At 40.3% G+C, this 17,708-nt stretch overlaps 1 protein-coding gene across 2 annotated transcripts in view; it reads left to right on the top strand.

Annotated features, from left to right (window-relative positions):
• Nucleotides 1–17,708, top strand: part of Stat4 (signal transducer and activator of transcription 4) — a 93,698-nt gene that overhangs the window by 60,320 nt on the left and 15,670 nt on the right. For both annotated transcript variants that reach the window (XM_051190145.1, XM_051190144.1), the window contains exons 6-14: nt 1,793–1,871; nt 5,381–5,466; nt 6,938–7,089; nt 10,268–10,426; nt 10,979–11,071; nt 13,945–14,004; nt 14,249–14,266; nt 14,354–14,447; nt 15,424–15,468. In XM_051190145.1, the coding sequence (XP_051046102.1) occupies nt 1,793–1,871; nt 5,381–5,466; nt 6,938–7,089; nt 10,268–10,426; nt 10,979–11,071; nt 13,945–14,004; nt 14,249–14,266; nt 14,354–14,447; nt 15,424–15,468 (786 nt within the window). The remainder of the gene's footprint in view (nt 1–1,792; nt 1,872–5,380; nt 5,467–6,937; nt 7,090–10,267; nt 10,427–10,978; nt 11,072–13,944; nt 14,005–14,248; nt 14,267–14,353; nt 14,448–15,423; nt 15,469–17,708) is intronic.

Raw genomic sequence — 17,708 nt, 5'->3', positions numbered from 1 at the left:
TATACTGCAGAGTCAATAGCCAATGCCTTTTCTATTATTTAAAATGTCGAGAGCATGAAACAGCAAACAGAGGAAAAGAGGAATCATAACGGATGTTGGCGAGTCGTGTGCTTGAGAATAGGCAATGTTTTAAGCACTATATACAACTTGTGTGACCTGACAAGGCTCCCTGAAGCAAATGTAACTCTGTCCTTCCCTTTCTCCCTCCCTTTCCCTCTCCTTTCCATTTCTTCCCCTTCCTCTCTCCTCCCCTCCCTTTCTTCTTCTCTCCCTCTCACCTCTCTTTTCTATGAACAGGGGCACACACATTTTATGAACTGCGGAGCACACCTTTAATCCAGCACTTGTAAGCAGAGGCAGGAGCATCTCTGAGTTTTCGTCCAGTGTGGTCTACATAGCGAGTTCCAGGAAAGCCAGGGATACATGGAGCTTGTCTTAAAAACAAACAAAACAAGAAAAAACAAACAAAAGCCCCCCCAAAAAACAGAGGCTAAAGTTTGAAACATAGATTTATGCTCAAGTTCATAAACTCAATTAGCCACAGAGTTGAGGCATAAACTTATACTGACCCCAGATTTGGTAGTTTTCCTAATCAGTAATTTAAATGGCAAAACTGAGAAATTTTGCAGAAAGGGGAGGATGTATGCTTCCTTAGAGAAGACCTCTTGGGATGAGGGAAGCAGTCTAAATGCAGAATTGGGCAGTCTGGTTTGGATTTGGGGGCCACAGCTGTGCTGCTAGGTCTCCCAAGACATACAACTCACTCACATAATTAAGCTTGTTTCTCTCTCTCTCTCTCTCTCTCTCTCTCTCTCTCTCTCTCTCTCTCTCTCTCTCTCTCTCTCTCCCTCTCTCTCCCTCTCTCTCTCTCTCTCTCTTGTCTGTGTAGTCCTGGCAGTCCTGGAATTCACTCTGTAGACCAGGCTGGCCTCAAACTCACAAAGATCCACCTGCCTCTGCCTCCCAGGTGCTGGGATTAAAGGAGTGCACCACCATCAGCTCAAGCCTCTGTTTCTTTGTCTGCAAAAGCATGAATGGATACAGTGGACAGGAATGGATACAGTGGATGCTCCTGATGCTCCTGAGAGTAGTGAGAGGGCTAGAAATGATACATGAAAACCAATACTCAAGATCTCAATTATTATGACTGAACTGGGAACATTAATGGATTTGGAGAAAAAAGTAAAAAGCTCAAATACACAAGTAAAACAAATGGGGGCCTATTTTAAGAAATAGAAAGAAAAACTACCTGGGCAGCATTGTCATAATCTGTACTTCTCTGGTTATTGTACACTAGTACAGAGAGAAGCAAAACCTGAGAGGACAAAAGGATTAGTTTTCTCCAGCAATGAAGTTATGTGGTTAGCAGCTCTTGTAACTAATTGAGAAAATGAGGGGAAAAAAATCTGCTGAATGATTTCCTAATCAGGAAGGAAGAAAGTTGGGAGAGGCAGAGAGAGAGGCGGGCAGAGACAGACGGGGGGGGGGGGGGAGCTCAATGGCTAAGAGCTTGATAGCTCTGTGGATAAAGCTTGCTTCTCTTGCAGAGGACCTGTGTTTGGTTCCCAGGTGGCAACTCCAGTTCCAGGGAACCTGATGCCCTCTTCTGACCTCCTCAGACACTGCATACATGTGTGCTCATAAACATAAAATATAGATATTTTAAAGATACTATTGGAGGCTGGGACCTCCAGTGTACTATTTGAAAGTATATATGCTGTTTCTATGGGTTTCTTAAATATTGCCACATAGTTTGGTATTTTCTTTTGAGCATGTTTTATTTTGTACACAGATGACAGAACAAGACACCAAATACTTAGAAGATCTGCAAGATGAATTTGACTACAGGTATAAAACAATTCAGACAATGGGTAAGTTATTGTTTTGTCTGTGATTCTACATGGGGACATAAAAGTGGCATAATTATTGGGCTTCTTCACTGGCAAGAATCAAGTTTCAAGCTAATTAGATCATCTCCCTTATGTGAACTCCCTACCAATTTCATTTTTGAGGAATGTAAACAAGAATATTTCCAGTTCTACTTTTCCCTTCTCTCCATATAGGTTATATACATAATTTACTTACTAATCAGTTCAAAGCAAATTACATTGTTGCATGAGAAATGATGCCCACTGCAGCATATGTCTCTCCCTGGAAGAGCATTCTGAGGAATCAAGGCTTCAGGCTGGGTGTGGTGGGCATGCCTAGAATCCAAAGGATTGGGAGGCTGAAGCAGGAGGGTGGAGAATTGGAAGCCAGCCTGAGACACATAACAAGAAACTTCCTCAAAAGAAAAATAAAACCCAACTAATAAAAATAAAAAAAAAATAACCATCTAATACAGGCAGGGAGTTATTGATAGATGAGTTCTTATAATTTTCAACAATTAGAAAGTAGAATTTCATAGAAGAAAATTTGCAAATTAGACAAAAGGATTAAAAATAAAAACCACATGAAATCTTCACAATCTACAGATAAACATGTTTAAAATATATTATACTTTCTCTACATAGTCACAAACATATATATATAACATATATATATGTATTTATTTAACTTCCAAAGAATTAGACATCATATGTATATGTGTGCAATTTTAAAGTTTCATTTTTAAGTATTTTTAAACCATAATTTTCATAATTGAATAAATGTCAAAATATAAAGATACTGAATTTATTTGACTCTGTGTACTTAAACATTACTTTTGTTAATATTTAGATGATGTTTAATAAATAGATGGAGAAAATGAAAACATTTATAAGACCTGAGATGTACAAGTAATAGTGGATTGATAGTCTAACTCTGCTAAAATTATTGGGATAGTTGTTGAGATTCTAGATGGTTCTGTCTTAGTTGACAGAACTATGGCCAGCATAGATCTGTCTGCTTTGATCATCATGTTGTGCTTGTGTCAGACAACAGAGGACATTAGACAGATAGAGCAACGTTTAGAAGAAAGCATTTTATCAGGGTTTGCTTATAGTGGGGGACATGGTGGCGTGCAGGCAGGCAGGCGCTGGAGCAATAACTGAGAGCTACATTCCCGTCTATAGGCAGAGAAAGAGAAAGACTCTGGGCCTGGCATGAGGTTTTGAAACCTCAAAGCCCAGCCCCAGCCCTAGCCCCTGCCCCAGCCCCTGCCCCTGCCCCAGCCCCTGCCCCTGCCCCAGCCCCAGCCCCAGCCCTAGCCCCTGCCCCAGCCCCTGCCCCTGCCCCAGCCCCTGCCCCTGCCCCAGCCCCTGCCCCAGCCCCTGCCCTAGCCCCAGCCCCAGCCCTAGCCCCTGCCCCAGCCCCAGTGACACACCTCCTCCAACAAGGCCACACCTGCTCCATTCCTTACCAAACTATTCTACTAACTAGGGATTAAGCATTCAAACATAGGCGCTATGGGGCTATTCCCATTCAAATCAAAGATGGGGACCCAGTAAATTTTTACAGTTTCACTTATTTCAAAATATTTTTAAAAGTTATTTCAAAATATTTTTAAAAGAAAGCGAATATAAATATAAACATCTGTTTTACAGAATCCCCGTTAACTATTCAAATGTTAGGTATACCCTGATGGCAGTATGGATGACCATTATCAAACACTTAATTACTTAATTCTTCTGAAGAAGGTGTTTTGTATTCTCCTGTCATCTTCAGGATGTCATGACTGCCATGAAATATTCAAAATGTTCATGATTATTTACATGTTCCAATGTTCTCTTTAGAAGAAATAGCACAACTTAGGTTTAACCACTTATCAAAGGGATCCGTGATCCTAGAAAAGCCTGGAAACGCTATATTTCATCAAGTGTCCTTGGAGACAGACTTATTACAATTTCCACATAAACTATGAAGTTTAAGGATTACAATATAACAAGATACATTAAACAATAAAACTATTTTGCATGTAGCATTTGTTATTTATGTTACCTCAATGTTTGTCAGCTTTCATGTGCATTGTAAAGAATTACAACATGAATCCAGTTGTAGTGGTTTATACCTAATCATAACCTAGCACTTAGGATGTGGAGGCAAGAAGAGTTCAAGGTCACCCAAAGCTGCACAGGATATAAGGCCAGCCTGGGTTGTGATTGCCTGTCATAAACAGACACCAAAAATGCTTTAAAATGATCATTTTTAATGAATTAAATCAACAAATGTTTTTCCCACATGGATACAAGTGAAATGAAAGATAACAAGAGAAACACATTGTAGAGAACACTGGAAAGTACTGGCTAATGAAATTTCAGCCGGTAAAGCAATATACCCACATTTCACTGTGTGTAGCATCCAAGACGTGCAAAATTTGTGAACTGTTACATCCACAAATAACATCCTGAAGATTAGTGACAATTTGTAGAGAAATTTGACAAAGTGGGGATTTTTTTTTTTTTTTTTTTTTGCAATTTTACAAGTTAGATAAGCATCCCCAACCCTCATCAATACGTTTACTATTCAAACTAAGTAATATGGCATTGTTTTATTGCATATCTTTCCATCCAAGAGGCTAAATAATTTTTCACTTTGTTTTATTTTCAATTCTTTTCCCTGACCAATTTTGCTGTAAGCCTAGTTCATTTTGTAAGAAAACTGGAAAAGTAGAAATTTTGATTTTATTGGTTCCTGTAAGTTCATTAAGACTAACTAACTCTACCAGGCAGAGAATGAATGGATTGGGAGAGATGGGTAAAGGCTGCAGAATGAGTCACATGATTTAATCTTGATCACAAGGAATCACCTTTCCTTATATCAAGCATTTTTCCCCCTTAGTGCAGGCAGAACCAGTAAAACAAGTCCATTAAAAACCCTTCCTTTAACCAGCATTTATCCCTAATGCACAATGGGCTTTGGGAACCCATTCCCTATGGAGAGATACTCTCTCAGTCTAGATACACAGCAGGGGGTGGGGTGCTAGGTCCTGTCCCAAATGATGTAAGATGAGGCAGCTTTAATGATCCCCCATGGGAGGCCTCACTCTCCCTGGAAAGTGGATGAGGGGTGGGATAGGGGGTTTGTTGGGGGAATGGGAGGATGGGGGGGAAAGGGAACTGTGATTAGTATGTAAAGTAAGATTGTTTTTAATTTAAATAATAATTTAAAAACTTCCTTTGTCCATCACCAAAACTGGGTACCAGGTGAAAAGCGCCCTCCTTCCTTCGTGTAGATAGATAAAGGGTCCCTGTGCAAGTTTGGCTGAAATTCTTTCCCGGCAGGATGAGAACATTCCCAGACTGGACTTTCATGCTCAACACCTGGAGCCCATTTTGTCTCTGACAGCCTAGACCTCTGGCCCTGTCCAGGGCTGGTTTAGGGGTGGATTGAGATGGACTTGATTTTGGGGAATAAAAGGTTTGCCCCAGTCATGATTCTGAATCTTCTCTCCTCTTTGCAGACCAGGGTGACAAGAATAGTATCCTGATGAATCAAGAAGTTTTGACACTGCAAGAAATGCTTAACAGCCTGGACTTCAAGAGAAAGGTTGGTGAAGAATTTTAATCTGCCATTTGCCAGGCTTTCTTTTCCTAAACCTCATCCTACCAAACATAACCCAGGCCTCAGATTATATCAGTTCCGTTTACACTGAATGAAATGGTGCCAGTGTTTCCAGGAACTGTCCTCCGTGACTGAGTAAACTTGCATAGTCACAGTGACCCCCAACCCCCCAATCTGTGAAATGCTGCTGGAGGAGTCATTAACTTAAGGTAGAAGTTGTACCAAGGTTTATTTTTCACTATTTAGCAGGCTGAAGTGGGTTATACTACATACTTATAATTAAAATTTTTTGATGACTTAAAACTTTATTGGAAAAAAATTAGTGTTCTATATTCCATTCTGAGGATGACATTGTTAAATATTGTCCTATTCATGAAATATTCCAAGCTTCAGAGTAGTTTATTGGCAACCAAGCATAAGTATTTTTTTTAGCTTAATGAATACTCCTATTTCAATTTTCTACCTGCCTTTAAAAGTACATGTAACTGGTACTTAATAACTGTTAAATCAGTAGTTCATTTCTAAGTGATCACTTTTTGGCAGATGAACTTATGTGAATCCAAACAAGTTTATTTTCACCTTAAGTTTATTATAAATATAACTAGGAATACATAATATTTCAAGTATGTGATGAATTAATCCAAGCTGAAATGTCAGGCTTTTATGGATAATATTTATGTTTGACATGTACAATCTTATTTTGCTTGAAAAATAAAATTCAAGAGAGAAGGAACTCTGAAAATAATTGAGCCCATCCACCCAATTACATATATGAGAAAACTAAGTTATAGCAAGGTTATATGCTATTGGAAACTCCATCTCCTAATCCCTATACCTATAAAAGTCACTTCACTATGCCTCCCTAAGCTCCAATAAAGTCTGAAGACAAAGTAACACAGAAAGACCCAAGTTTTAATCAATGTATCAATGTATTTGCAAATAGATGGATAACCACATTTGGGGGGGGGCGGGTGGATAAGGTAGAAATACGCGCTGGGTTAAGAGTACCTGCTGATCCCCAGACAAGGCAGGTTCTATTCTCAGAACCCACATGGTGGCTTGTCACCAAGTGATCCACTCCTATGGGGTCCAGCACCTCTTCTGGCTTCTGTAGGGACTGCATACACATCATCCGGACATGCACACCCACACAAACGTGAATAAGTAAAACAAACAACTGTTCAAATGTGTGTTTAGGACAGCCAGATTCAGTATTGGTCCAGAGGTTCCCATTGGACACATTAAACCTGAAACATGAGAATGTCAGCTGTGGCTAAGTTCTTGTAATGCTATCCAATTGTAGTGCCTTTATTGTCTGGAAAGGCAGTGCTATACCAAGTCAATCAAATATCTGGTTGATTTTAGTCAAACCTTCATCTCTCGTAGCAGTGTGCTTTCTTAACAGAATTGGAACCTGGGTGTTCTATAGACCTCTTCCCCTGGTGTCTGTTTTTAGGAGGTGCTCAGTAAGATGACACAAATAGTGAATGAGTCGGACCTGCTGATGAACACCATGCTGATAGAAGAGCTGCAGGACTGGAAGAGGCGGCAGCAGATCGCCTGCATCGGTGGCCCACTCCACAATGGGCTGGACCAGCTTCAAAACTGGTAAAGCAATCAACTTTAGTTTCCAGTGAAAACCACAGGAAATGCAGGCTTCAGTGTGCTCAGAGAGCGCAGGTTACACCAAGCTGGAGATTACTGACACAAAGGTACCACTGCTCAGTGTTCTTAGCATCCCTCCTTTGGGAAGGAAAAGGAAGCGTTTCCCATGCCTAAGAATTCCTCAATATGCAGACATGATATCTTAAAAGATTCCAATGATTTTTTTCCTTTATTTAAAAAAATATTTCTAATTTTACACACCAACCCCAGTTCCCCCTCCCTCTCCTCATTCCACCTCCATCTCCTTCCTTTCCACCCCCTCATCCACGCCTCAGAGAGGGTAAGGCCTTCCTTGGGGAGTCAACAAAGTCTGCCATACCAAGTTGAGGCAGGACTGAGCCCCTCCACTTGTATCAAGGCTGAACAAGGTATCCCACCTAGGGAATGGGCTCCAAAAGCCAGTTCATAGACCTGGGATAGGTCCTGGTCCCACTGCTGGGGGCCCTTCTAACAGATCAAGCCACATAACTGTCACCCACATTCAGAGGGCCTAGCTTGGTCCCATGCAGGTTCCCCAGCTGCCAGTCCATAATCTGTGAGCTCCCACTAGCTTGGGTCCAGTATCTCTGTATTTCCCCATCATGATCTTGACCCCACCACCACCACCTTGTTCATATGAACCCTCCTCCCTCTCTTCAACTGAACTGCAGGAGCTCAGTCCAGTGCTTGGCTGTGGGTCACTGCATCTGCTTCCATCAGTTATTGAACATAGGTTCTATGATGACAATTAGAGTAGTCACTAATCTGATTAAAGGGGAAGGCCCATTCAGACACTCTATCCATTATTGCTGGGGGTCTTAGCTGGGGTCATCCTTGTGGATTCTTGGGAATTTTTCTAGCACCAGGTTTCTTCCTACCCCCACAATGGCTCCCTCTATCAAGATTTCTTTCTTTGCTCTTCCCATCTGTTCCTTCCCCAACTTGGCCTTCGGGTCCCTCATGTCCCCATCCCTCATCTCCCCCTTTCTATCTTATGACACCTTATGCTGGAGAGGGTGTGAAGTAAGGGAAACACTCCTCCATTGTTGATGAAAGTGCAAACTTATACAGCCACTTTGGAGATACGTATGCCAGTTTCTCAGAAAACTGGGATTCTGAGCAGTACCACTCTAGGACATATACCCAAAGGATACACATTCATACCACAAGGACTTTTGCTCAACTATGTTCAGAGCTGCATTATTTGTAATAGCCAGAACCTGGAAACAACCTAGATGTTCCTCAACCAAAGAATGGATAAAGAAAATTTGTTACATTTACACAATGGAGTATTACTCATCAAAAAGAAAAACAAAACAAAACAAAAAAACAATGATATCTTGAAAATTGCAGGCAAATGGATGGAACTAGAAAAAGCCAAAAACCATCCTGGGTAAGGTAACCCAGACTCAGAAAGACAAACATGGTATGTACTCACTCATAAGTGGATATTAGATGTAAAGCAAAGGATAACCAGTCTTCAATCCACAACCCCAGAAAGCTAGGTAACAAGGAGGATCCTAAAAGGAGGCAAATGATTTTTTTTAAGCCAACAATGAATTGTCTTTAAGAATATAATAAACATTAGCTTCAAAATTCTTTAAAATAACTTTTTAAAATGTGTTTCTTATGAGCTAAGCATTTAGTTTTATGCTTTCAAACACAATAACTTTCTTAAGGCTGTTGGTCAAGGATGCAAAATTTTAGTGGGAAAAAATTATCATGATGACTGCAGTTAGCAATAGCTTATATACTTGAAAACTACTAAGTAAATTTTCTGTTCTTACAAAAAAGAAGGTTGTGTGGGATAATACATATGTTTTAGTTTTGATTTGGCCATCCTTCAATATGCAAATATATCAAAACACCATGTATAAAATTAAAAATATGCACAGCATTTGCTAGCCAGTTAAAAAGATAGTTAAGCTAGGCATAGGGACACACACACCCATCTCAGGGGAGCCACACATGTTCCAAACCACCCTCGTCTACATAGCAAGACCCTATACAAAATTATAACACAATAACAAGTGACATAATCTCCAGCAGTCATTACAACAAGATATCTGTACTTAAAACACAGACAGGACATTGAATGTAGATACTGTCTTTTTACATTACAAGATAAAAAAAATGTTGATAAAGTTTTCTGACTCAAATACAAAATAAGACTGTCTGAGAACGCAATCAAAAAAAAACATACATAAAATCAAAATCAGTTAAAATTCAAAGTTGCTTTCTAATTGCAGAAAATGGAAGTATGTCATGCCCTTGCTTGTTCGGGCTTACTTCTCAAGAGAAGTAAAGGCATGTGCTCATTTTAAAGCATACTGATTTTCCTCAGTTCTCTAAACCCAAAGAACCGCTGTGAAAACAAGACAAGCAACAAAGGGGAATAATGAAGACTGTTCAGTAACAGGGCCTACAGGGAAACTTAGCAGGGGCCACCGCTCCTCCCTGATCCCTTCTGTCTAATGCTTGAGAAGACTGGCTGTAAGGACAGCTGAAGCATTCTGTTCCTCCAGCTGGAGCGCCCTACTCTTCTTCATCTGTTCCAACTGTTCTTGTTCCTCTCCAGCTGTCCTAACCCTCATCTCCGTCTCTAAGGCAAGATCAGCACATAATGAACAGAATTTCACTCAGGTATTAGGAGCAAGCATTCCCAAACACCGTGTAACTTCCGCCAGAATGACTCAGCCATCACTTTCCACTAACACCCAGGAACTGTAAATGTGGGTAGTGGGGGAGGAAGGTGGGTTTTACGAGTAACATTCTCCATGGCTCGTACTCTGTATTTTAAATTGGCCTGTCTCTGACTTAGTGAAAGCCATATTCTTAATATGAACACTTAACAGGATCTAAAGGCCAATTAAAAGGGATTTGGCTCCAGATGCTGACTATTTCATAAAGGGTGTCTGTAAATTTAAAGCACAAATTAGAAAATTTAACATGATACATATTCAAGAAGAGACGGCTTACAAAAAAAAACCAATAATTGTCATAAATCATAATTGGAATTAAGAGATTCGTTTAATTAATGTAATCATTTAATTGTGTATTATTTATGAAATATGATCAGTTGTTAAACTAGCTCAGTCACTAAGTGGGGGAAAAAAAAAAACTGTCATTTTCTGTTCAATAGCTTTACCCTGTTGGCAGAAAGTCTTTTCCAACTCAGACGACAGCTGGAAAAATTAGAGGAGCAATCTACCAAGATGACTTACGAAGGAGACCCCATCCCCACCCAGAGAGCACACCTGCTGGAGAGAGCCACCTTCCTGATTTACAACATTTTCAAGAAGTAAGTGCATGTCTGTGACATGCCACACTGGTCCATGTGGAGCAGAGCCGTAGGGACCCCAGGAGGCAGTGCCGGAGCCCCACTCTTTACTCCTTTCCTCAGCAACATGCCTCCCGGAAGTGGAGCAACCCCGCCGCCCACCTCCCACTCAGCTTTCACATGTCAGAGAAGACGAAGGATTTCTTCTTGAGAACGTATCCAAGAAATGAGGGTCGGGAGCATCTGGTGTAAAGAGAAAAGAATTCTAATTTTTGGACCATAAGTCCCAACATTCAGTCCAAAATGTCATAAATTATCTTTTGCTATATATAGGATAAGCATGAACCTTTCTTGAGCCCATAACTGGTAATTAAGAATTACTAATGTTAATTCAGGCATTTTTTCCTGTCATTTTACACTTAATGATCTGGGAAGCTTTTGGGAAGACAAGTCGAGTAGGGGTTTCACCGTCTTCCGGGTGTAAAAAGTTTCGACTCTGTGGGAAAAATAGCATCCAGTTTCTTTGTGGTTAACATTTTTAACCTTTTCAAATGGTATTTCCCTTCCATCTAGTTCATTTGTGGTTGAGCGACAGCCGTGCATGCCAACACACCCTCAGAGGCCGATGGTACTTAAAACCCTCATTCAGTTCACTGCAAAGCTGAGGTAGGCAGAACCCGTTCTGTTGTTTTATGTCCATGGCACTGCCAACCACTGTCAATCAAGGCCCTCTACAGTCAGCTGTCCTTCACAGAGCACCCGCTGAGGTCCCAGGCTGAAGTTCAGCAAATCCCTGCAGAAAAGTCATGATGAGAGCTTGCTTATGAAGAACATGACAATGTGGGCTATTAATGAAGATGTAAGGGCTATTAGCATGAAAGTATGTAATCGTGACATCAGGCACTCTGGGATCGATGGCTGAAAAGTTAATGTGAGAAAAGACTGGAAAGACAGAAGGGAAGAATTGTGGGAGAGTGAGCATACAGAAAGACTGGCTGAGTCTGTTCTGTAACAGAGTGGAACAGAGAGAATAGAATAGAAAAGACACACGGGGATAGACGTGGGAGACGGAACATCCGGGAAATGAGTGGCATATGCTTCGCCTGTGATTAACCAGTAAATGGCTTACTGGGTTTCCCACAAAAACTCAGGGCACTGCAGTCTTCAGTACATCTTTGCTGAGCTCCTGATTTAGAGATGTGGGCTTGCATGATTTTCACTGAGCCTTCATTGTGTATCTGAGACATCTTTATGAGCATGGACAATGAAAACCTAGGTTTTCTTTAGTAAACTTAAGGCAAAGATTTGTATTGTGCCTTAAACTCCAGGCCCAGGGCTACGTATTCCTAATCACTAGGAATGCTGAACAAATTAAGAAATCTTTATTGATTCCATGGTGGAGAGCACCTGAGGGTTCTATGGCAGAACTCTTGGCCACCTGGCAGCACTGGAACCCAATTTTTAAAGGGAAGGCATTTTTCAGTTTGCATTTCAAAACCCCTGATTAAACTTATCTCAGTGATAAGCTGTGCGGTGGTGGCATATGCCTTTTAATCCTGGCACTCAGGAGGCAGAGGCAAGTGAATCTCTATGAGTTTGAGGTCAGCCTGGTCTGCAAAGCTACACAGAGAAACCCTGTTTTGGAAAATCCAAAAAACAAACAAACAAAACAAAAACAAACAAACAAAAACCCAAAAACTAACAAACAAAAAACCCCCACCTCTCATTCTCTTTCTTTGTATGAATTTTGCACCAAGATACAAGAATGGAAAACAGGTGGTTAGCCAGGTTTCTTTTCAAAGTTTCATTTTTCAAAGTTGTTTATTCCTCATCTCCATTCCTCTGTGAAAGCCAGCAGACAAGTAACAAGGGAAGCAGGATGGAGATGTGGTAGATATCCTACTTTGACTTGAGACATCCATGTAGAGAAAGGAAGTTGAAATGATGTATGAGAAAATGAGGAGATAATAGGACTGTCTAGAAAACATTCAGAGTGGAAGAGGCCCTGAGCAGGTAGCAAGTAGCATTTGTTTGAAATGAAGCCTGACATGGACCACTGTCCTGGAGTGGGTGTCCTGGCCCCTCCTCAGCTTGATTGCTGGGTCATCATCTTCCTTCCCTGACTTAGAGAGTTTTCTCTCTAAGACTGCTCTCTGCCATAGCATTGTGCTCTCCCGTTTTGAAGAGGGTGCCATGGGAAGACCCTTGGACAGTGGTTCTCCTCGACCTTCCTGATGCTGTGACCCATTAATGCAGTTACTCATGTTGTGCTGGCCCACAACCAAACATTTATTTTTGTTGCTACTTCATACTGTAATTTTTCACAGTATCCTAACGTAGATATCTGACATGTGACCCCATAGGGGTCGTGACCCCCAGTTTGAGAACCGATGCTTTGGAAGCTGTCATCAGTGCCTTGCAGTGGACCAGATCCTTTCTGGAGCAGAATGAGGAGGGCGATGGAGAAGAAAATGTCTATGAGCCCGCACGCCCTCTTCACCATCCACTACTTACTTTATACAAACACAGTCCACAAATGGAGATAGCCTTGTGCTTCAGTCAACACATCTAAGGAGCCTTGGCTTCATGGCATGTCTCTAATTGTAATGCATTACCTCCATGTTCTGTAAACTGCATCTGCTTGTCTGGATTCTTTTCTTTTATACATAGCTACTCCACCCTTCTCCATTAGCCAATCTTTGTTCAAGAGTTTTCAGATATCTGAGTTTATACTAAATATACATAATGAGATCAGTATATGTGAATGAATGTATAAGGCTTGAATGAATGCATGCATACATGGATGCATGAATGAATGGGTAAGTGAATCAGTGAGTGTGTCTGCAGATGCAAGAAACCCACAGACATAAGCATATCATGGATACCTTGGGGATTTGGGGGTGGGGGAGCAAAAGAATAGAAGAACTGATGTCAAAAGAAGGAATTCTTATCTGAGCATCAGTTGTCCCCTTGTTGGAAGTTGGGTCTTTTTTCATTACAAGAATATTTGCTGCTTTGAAAATATATTCCTATTCTTGAAATTACAAATATAGTTTAATTGGGATTTTCTATATTCATTTTAGAATTTGGGCTTTCTCAGTATTTTCACCATCAAAATTCTCAAAAATATTTAGTTTTGCTAAGTTTACAAAACATTTGTTTCTGTAGTATGGAGAGAAGATGGAGTCCTGTTAACAGACTTGCAAAGAACTTTTCTTAAACATATATGTCACCCAGATTTCAACACAAACATACAGCTGTTTTTTCTGAATGGGTCAGTCTATCTAGCACCTATCAACTGAAAAAAAAAAAAACTGCAAACAGCAAATGTTTGTCAGTAGTGACATGGGCTGGTGCCAGGAGAGTCACTGAGCAAACTCAAGAGGTTTTTACATTTTTCAAGCACATTAACATGGAAGTGGAGACAACGTTTTACGTATATGTACATGCTAGAAAGATATGTAATAATTTAAGTGCAGAAGAAGATTATATCACTTCTAAATTTTTATCTTTGATTCTTTATTCCAATCTCTTCCCAGACTACTAATAAAATTGCCAGAACTCAACTATCAGGTGAAAGTTAAAGCATCAATAGACAAGTAAGTTTCCCAATTTCTTTCAAATATGGTAATGAAAGGCTTTTAAAATTTTTACTTAATAATTTTGAACTTTTGTATCTCTCTAACTTTACATATCACTCTACTACAAATACTTGATTTCAAGTTCAAACATTTAACTATGAAGACTTAAATGGTGCGTCATATGTTGTGACTTAAAGTTGCTAGTGATATCTTCCTGGGTCTAATAACCAGCTTACTTTAAAGGCTCTTCTTGGTTTTACAGGAATGTTTCAACTCTAAGGTAAGAATTTTTCTTTGCAGATTTTTTTTCTTGCCATTTAAATATATGTTGACCCAACCCCCTTTTTAAAAGTATTTTTCCATCTAGCAATAGAAGATTTGTGCTTTGTGGAACTCAAGTCAAAGCCATGTCTATTGAGGAATCCTCCAATGGGAGCCTGTCAGTAGAATTTAGACATTTGGTAAGTAGGAAATAAGGTGACGGCATCTCCCCCAACCACCCACCCACCCAGACACTGCCCAAGCTTTGCTAACAGGCTGTGTAATTCAGAGTATTTTGTTGTATTCCTTACATGAAAGTTTCTTAATGTACCATAGTTTCTTACTTAGTTTACTTACTATGAAATGCAAGAAGTTTCTTACATATTCCTGCTTCTCACTATGCTAACACTAAACACCATAGTGAGAAACAAAGCTGCCATCATTGAAAAATTAAAACAGTAGAAAGGACATTGAGCAAGAACCCTGACAGTGAGTTCTGAACAATCGCAATGCAGAATGGCCAAACATTCACCGTGACTGGCTCATGTTGATCACAACAACTGCATTAAGTGCAGAACAGTTCTGCTTTCATTTTTAAAGTGCCCCCGGGAAATGACATCCAATAACGTGTGGCAGAAAGCACTTTCATTTCAGAACAGGCTGGGCTGTTCTTGGGGTTTCCCAACAGACCCTTGTACAGTCTGCCTTGGCACTGTCTAGAAAGCTCTGACCACGCCCTATCCTGTTGCTTCTCCTGTGTACCACTTCCTCTTGACCTAGAGTTCCCCCCCCTCTCTCTCAGTTCTTAGTTTTCCTAAGACCCCATTGCCTTTCTTGCCACCAACATGCTATTCCTCTGGCTTATTAACACTTAGCCAGCATCCACCTGAATGTTGGATGCTACTGCATCAGCTGGAAGGGTCCACTTTCTAAAAACACAAAACTAGTTAGCAGGAAAACACCTACAAAAACAAATATGTGATGATTTGGAGTTTAGTTTGGTTTTCAATATTAACTTCTGTTGGATCTAGGCAGCAAAGTGAGGGTTCAGTGTGTGAAATGACACAAGTTATTGTTAAAGAAGCCAAAACTATGACTGGGAAAGTAGCAGGTGTGACCAACTTAATATGTTCCTGACAATGATCCTCCATCCAAACGCTGTTTTCTTTCACACAGCAGCCGAAGGAGATGAAATCCAGTGCTGGAAGTAAAGGAAATGAGGTAGGAAATATAAACTCTTGGGAAATTTTCCTAGGAAACATCCTGTAACACCATTTCCCCAAAGCTCTTAAACTTCTTAATTTTTGTATCAAATATATATAAATATTTATCATTGTAGATAATATTTAAGTTTTTTAAGGATAAAAAAACTACCTTTCAGAGAAAACATTAACCTTCTGTCTAATCTTCTATAACTCAAAAATATGTCAGCCAGGCATATGCCTTTAATGTGGTGGCACATGCCTTTAATCTCAGCACTTGGGAGGCAGAGGCAGGCAGATCTCTATGAGTTTGAGGTCAATCTGGTCTACACAGTAAGTTCTAGGATAGCCAGGGCTACATAGAGAAACCCTGTCTCAAAAACAAAACATATCATGTCATAAATATCATGCCCAATCCTTTTAGAGAACATGGTTTAAATTGTTTCATTATATTACATTATATATAGGTGTCATGATTTCTCTAATTAGCTCTCCATCATGGTAATCTATCTTAAAATAATTTATTTGTCCACAGATGTGAAGTTTCAAAAATCATGGCACATTACATAAAAATAAGAGCTGAAAAATAATTCTTTTATTGTGTAGTATCAATTACTTTGGTCTTTAAAGTTCATATTTGAACTGGACAAACACCCACATTCCAGTCAATAGACTAGCCAAGTCTTGACTGTGAAGGCCATCTTCTGATCTGGCCTGGAAATTTTAGCATTATATTTTTTGTCTTCATGTTTGAATATGGGAAATGTAAGTTTGAGACCACATTCCTAACAGTGACTGAAAATGTTATCTTTGGAATCATATGATAGAGAAATATTGTACTCTTATGTTCTAAGAGAGGAGATGACACCTGACACACCTGCCTGGAGATGCTGCTAGTTAAGCCCGACTCCTCAAAGCAGTTTCCCAGCTATTAGGAGTATTATAGTCCAGTTTGTACAGACTAGCTACTGGGCTTTTTAAATCCCAGCTCTTAGGACAGAGATGTTGGACTCCTTTGGAAGAGCTGCATAAATCCAGCATTGAGTGGCAGCCTATCACACACCCCAGGCCACATGACCCACCACCGGGTTTAACAACCAGTCATGTTCCCCTCTAGGAACTCTTCATCCTCTCTGTGGTACCTTAGACATTGCCACACACTGTGGCCTGTCAAGAACAGACGATGCTTCAGGCAGAGCCTCAAGCAAGTCTCTCTTCCCATGAATGGAACTTTTGGGTTTAAGGGTTCTAGTAAAACAAATATGGAGGAGGAATTCTTTCCCATAAAGTTTTTCCTAGGTTTCCTGAACTACTGTTATAAACAAAAGCCTATTATACACACACACCTGGGTGGAATTTTGAATACAGTCGTAATATATCATTCAGTTTGACATCCCTGAATGTTATTATTTACAAGTCTGAACAAACCAGGCACAATTACTCTGAACTCTTCTTAAGCAAATGGGAATACATCTAATATCACATTGTCATCTTTATCAACGTGAAATCAGAATCTGTACTGGAGAATCCTTGGAGACAGAACTCTAAGTACATCGTCTTCCTCTATAGAAAACCCAAGCGCTGTCTTATTAGTAATGTCTGCTTATATTGCTTTGAATTTATGTCCTCTTATTTTCCAGTTGATAACAAAATCATACAGCCATACAATGACTTTGTTTCCTTTTTATTTTTTCAAGTTTGCTAAAGCAGGGCCACTGTGGTTAAGATATTCTTCGAGCTCCCCCTATTGACAGGCTCTTAGTATGACGCCAAGGTACATTTAGAACAAGCCCTGGGCTCAAATGCTGTTTTGTGTGCTCAAGAAACAATTGATTGGTAGGAAACGTGGAGAAAAGATGATCCAGTCACCGGGGGGTTGGTCAATCAGTAGAAATGATCAAAGGAGCATGAGGAAAGGTAGACTCATAGGCATGAGGTGGTGTTCATAAAGCCACAGGGCCAACGGTCAGTCATAGTGACACATTTTGGGAAGACAGGAAGCAAGGATACCATGACCCTATTTTCAAGCTTCAAAGGTTGCGATTGCTTATCTAGGAGCACCAGCAGCAAGTGTTCATACCCTGCTGAGAATTCATTTAACAGTTCCCCCTGATGTACTGGGTATTCGGTGCTAACACTATTAAGTGGGGTAGCATACACATTGCAGTTAGGGAAGCTGAACTGAGCTCAGGTTTGCACAGGGAGTTAAAGACAAGGATCAAAATTAAACCCTGGCAGTCTGTACTGCTCACTCTTCTC

Source organism: Phodopus roborovskii, unplaced genomic scaffold, assembly GCF_943737965.1.
Source record: "Phodopus roborovskii unplaced genomic scaffold, PHOROB, whole genome shotgun sequence".
Lineage (NCBI taxonomy): Eukaryota > Metazoa > Chordata > Mammalia > Rodentia > Cricetidae > Phodopus > Phodopus roborovskii.
This window is presented reverse-complemented; position numbering and strand designations above follow the sequence as displayed.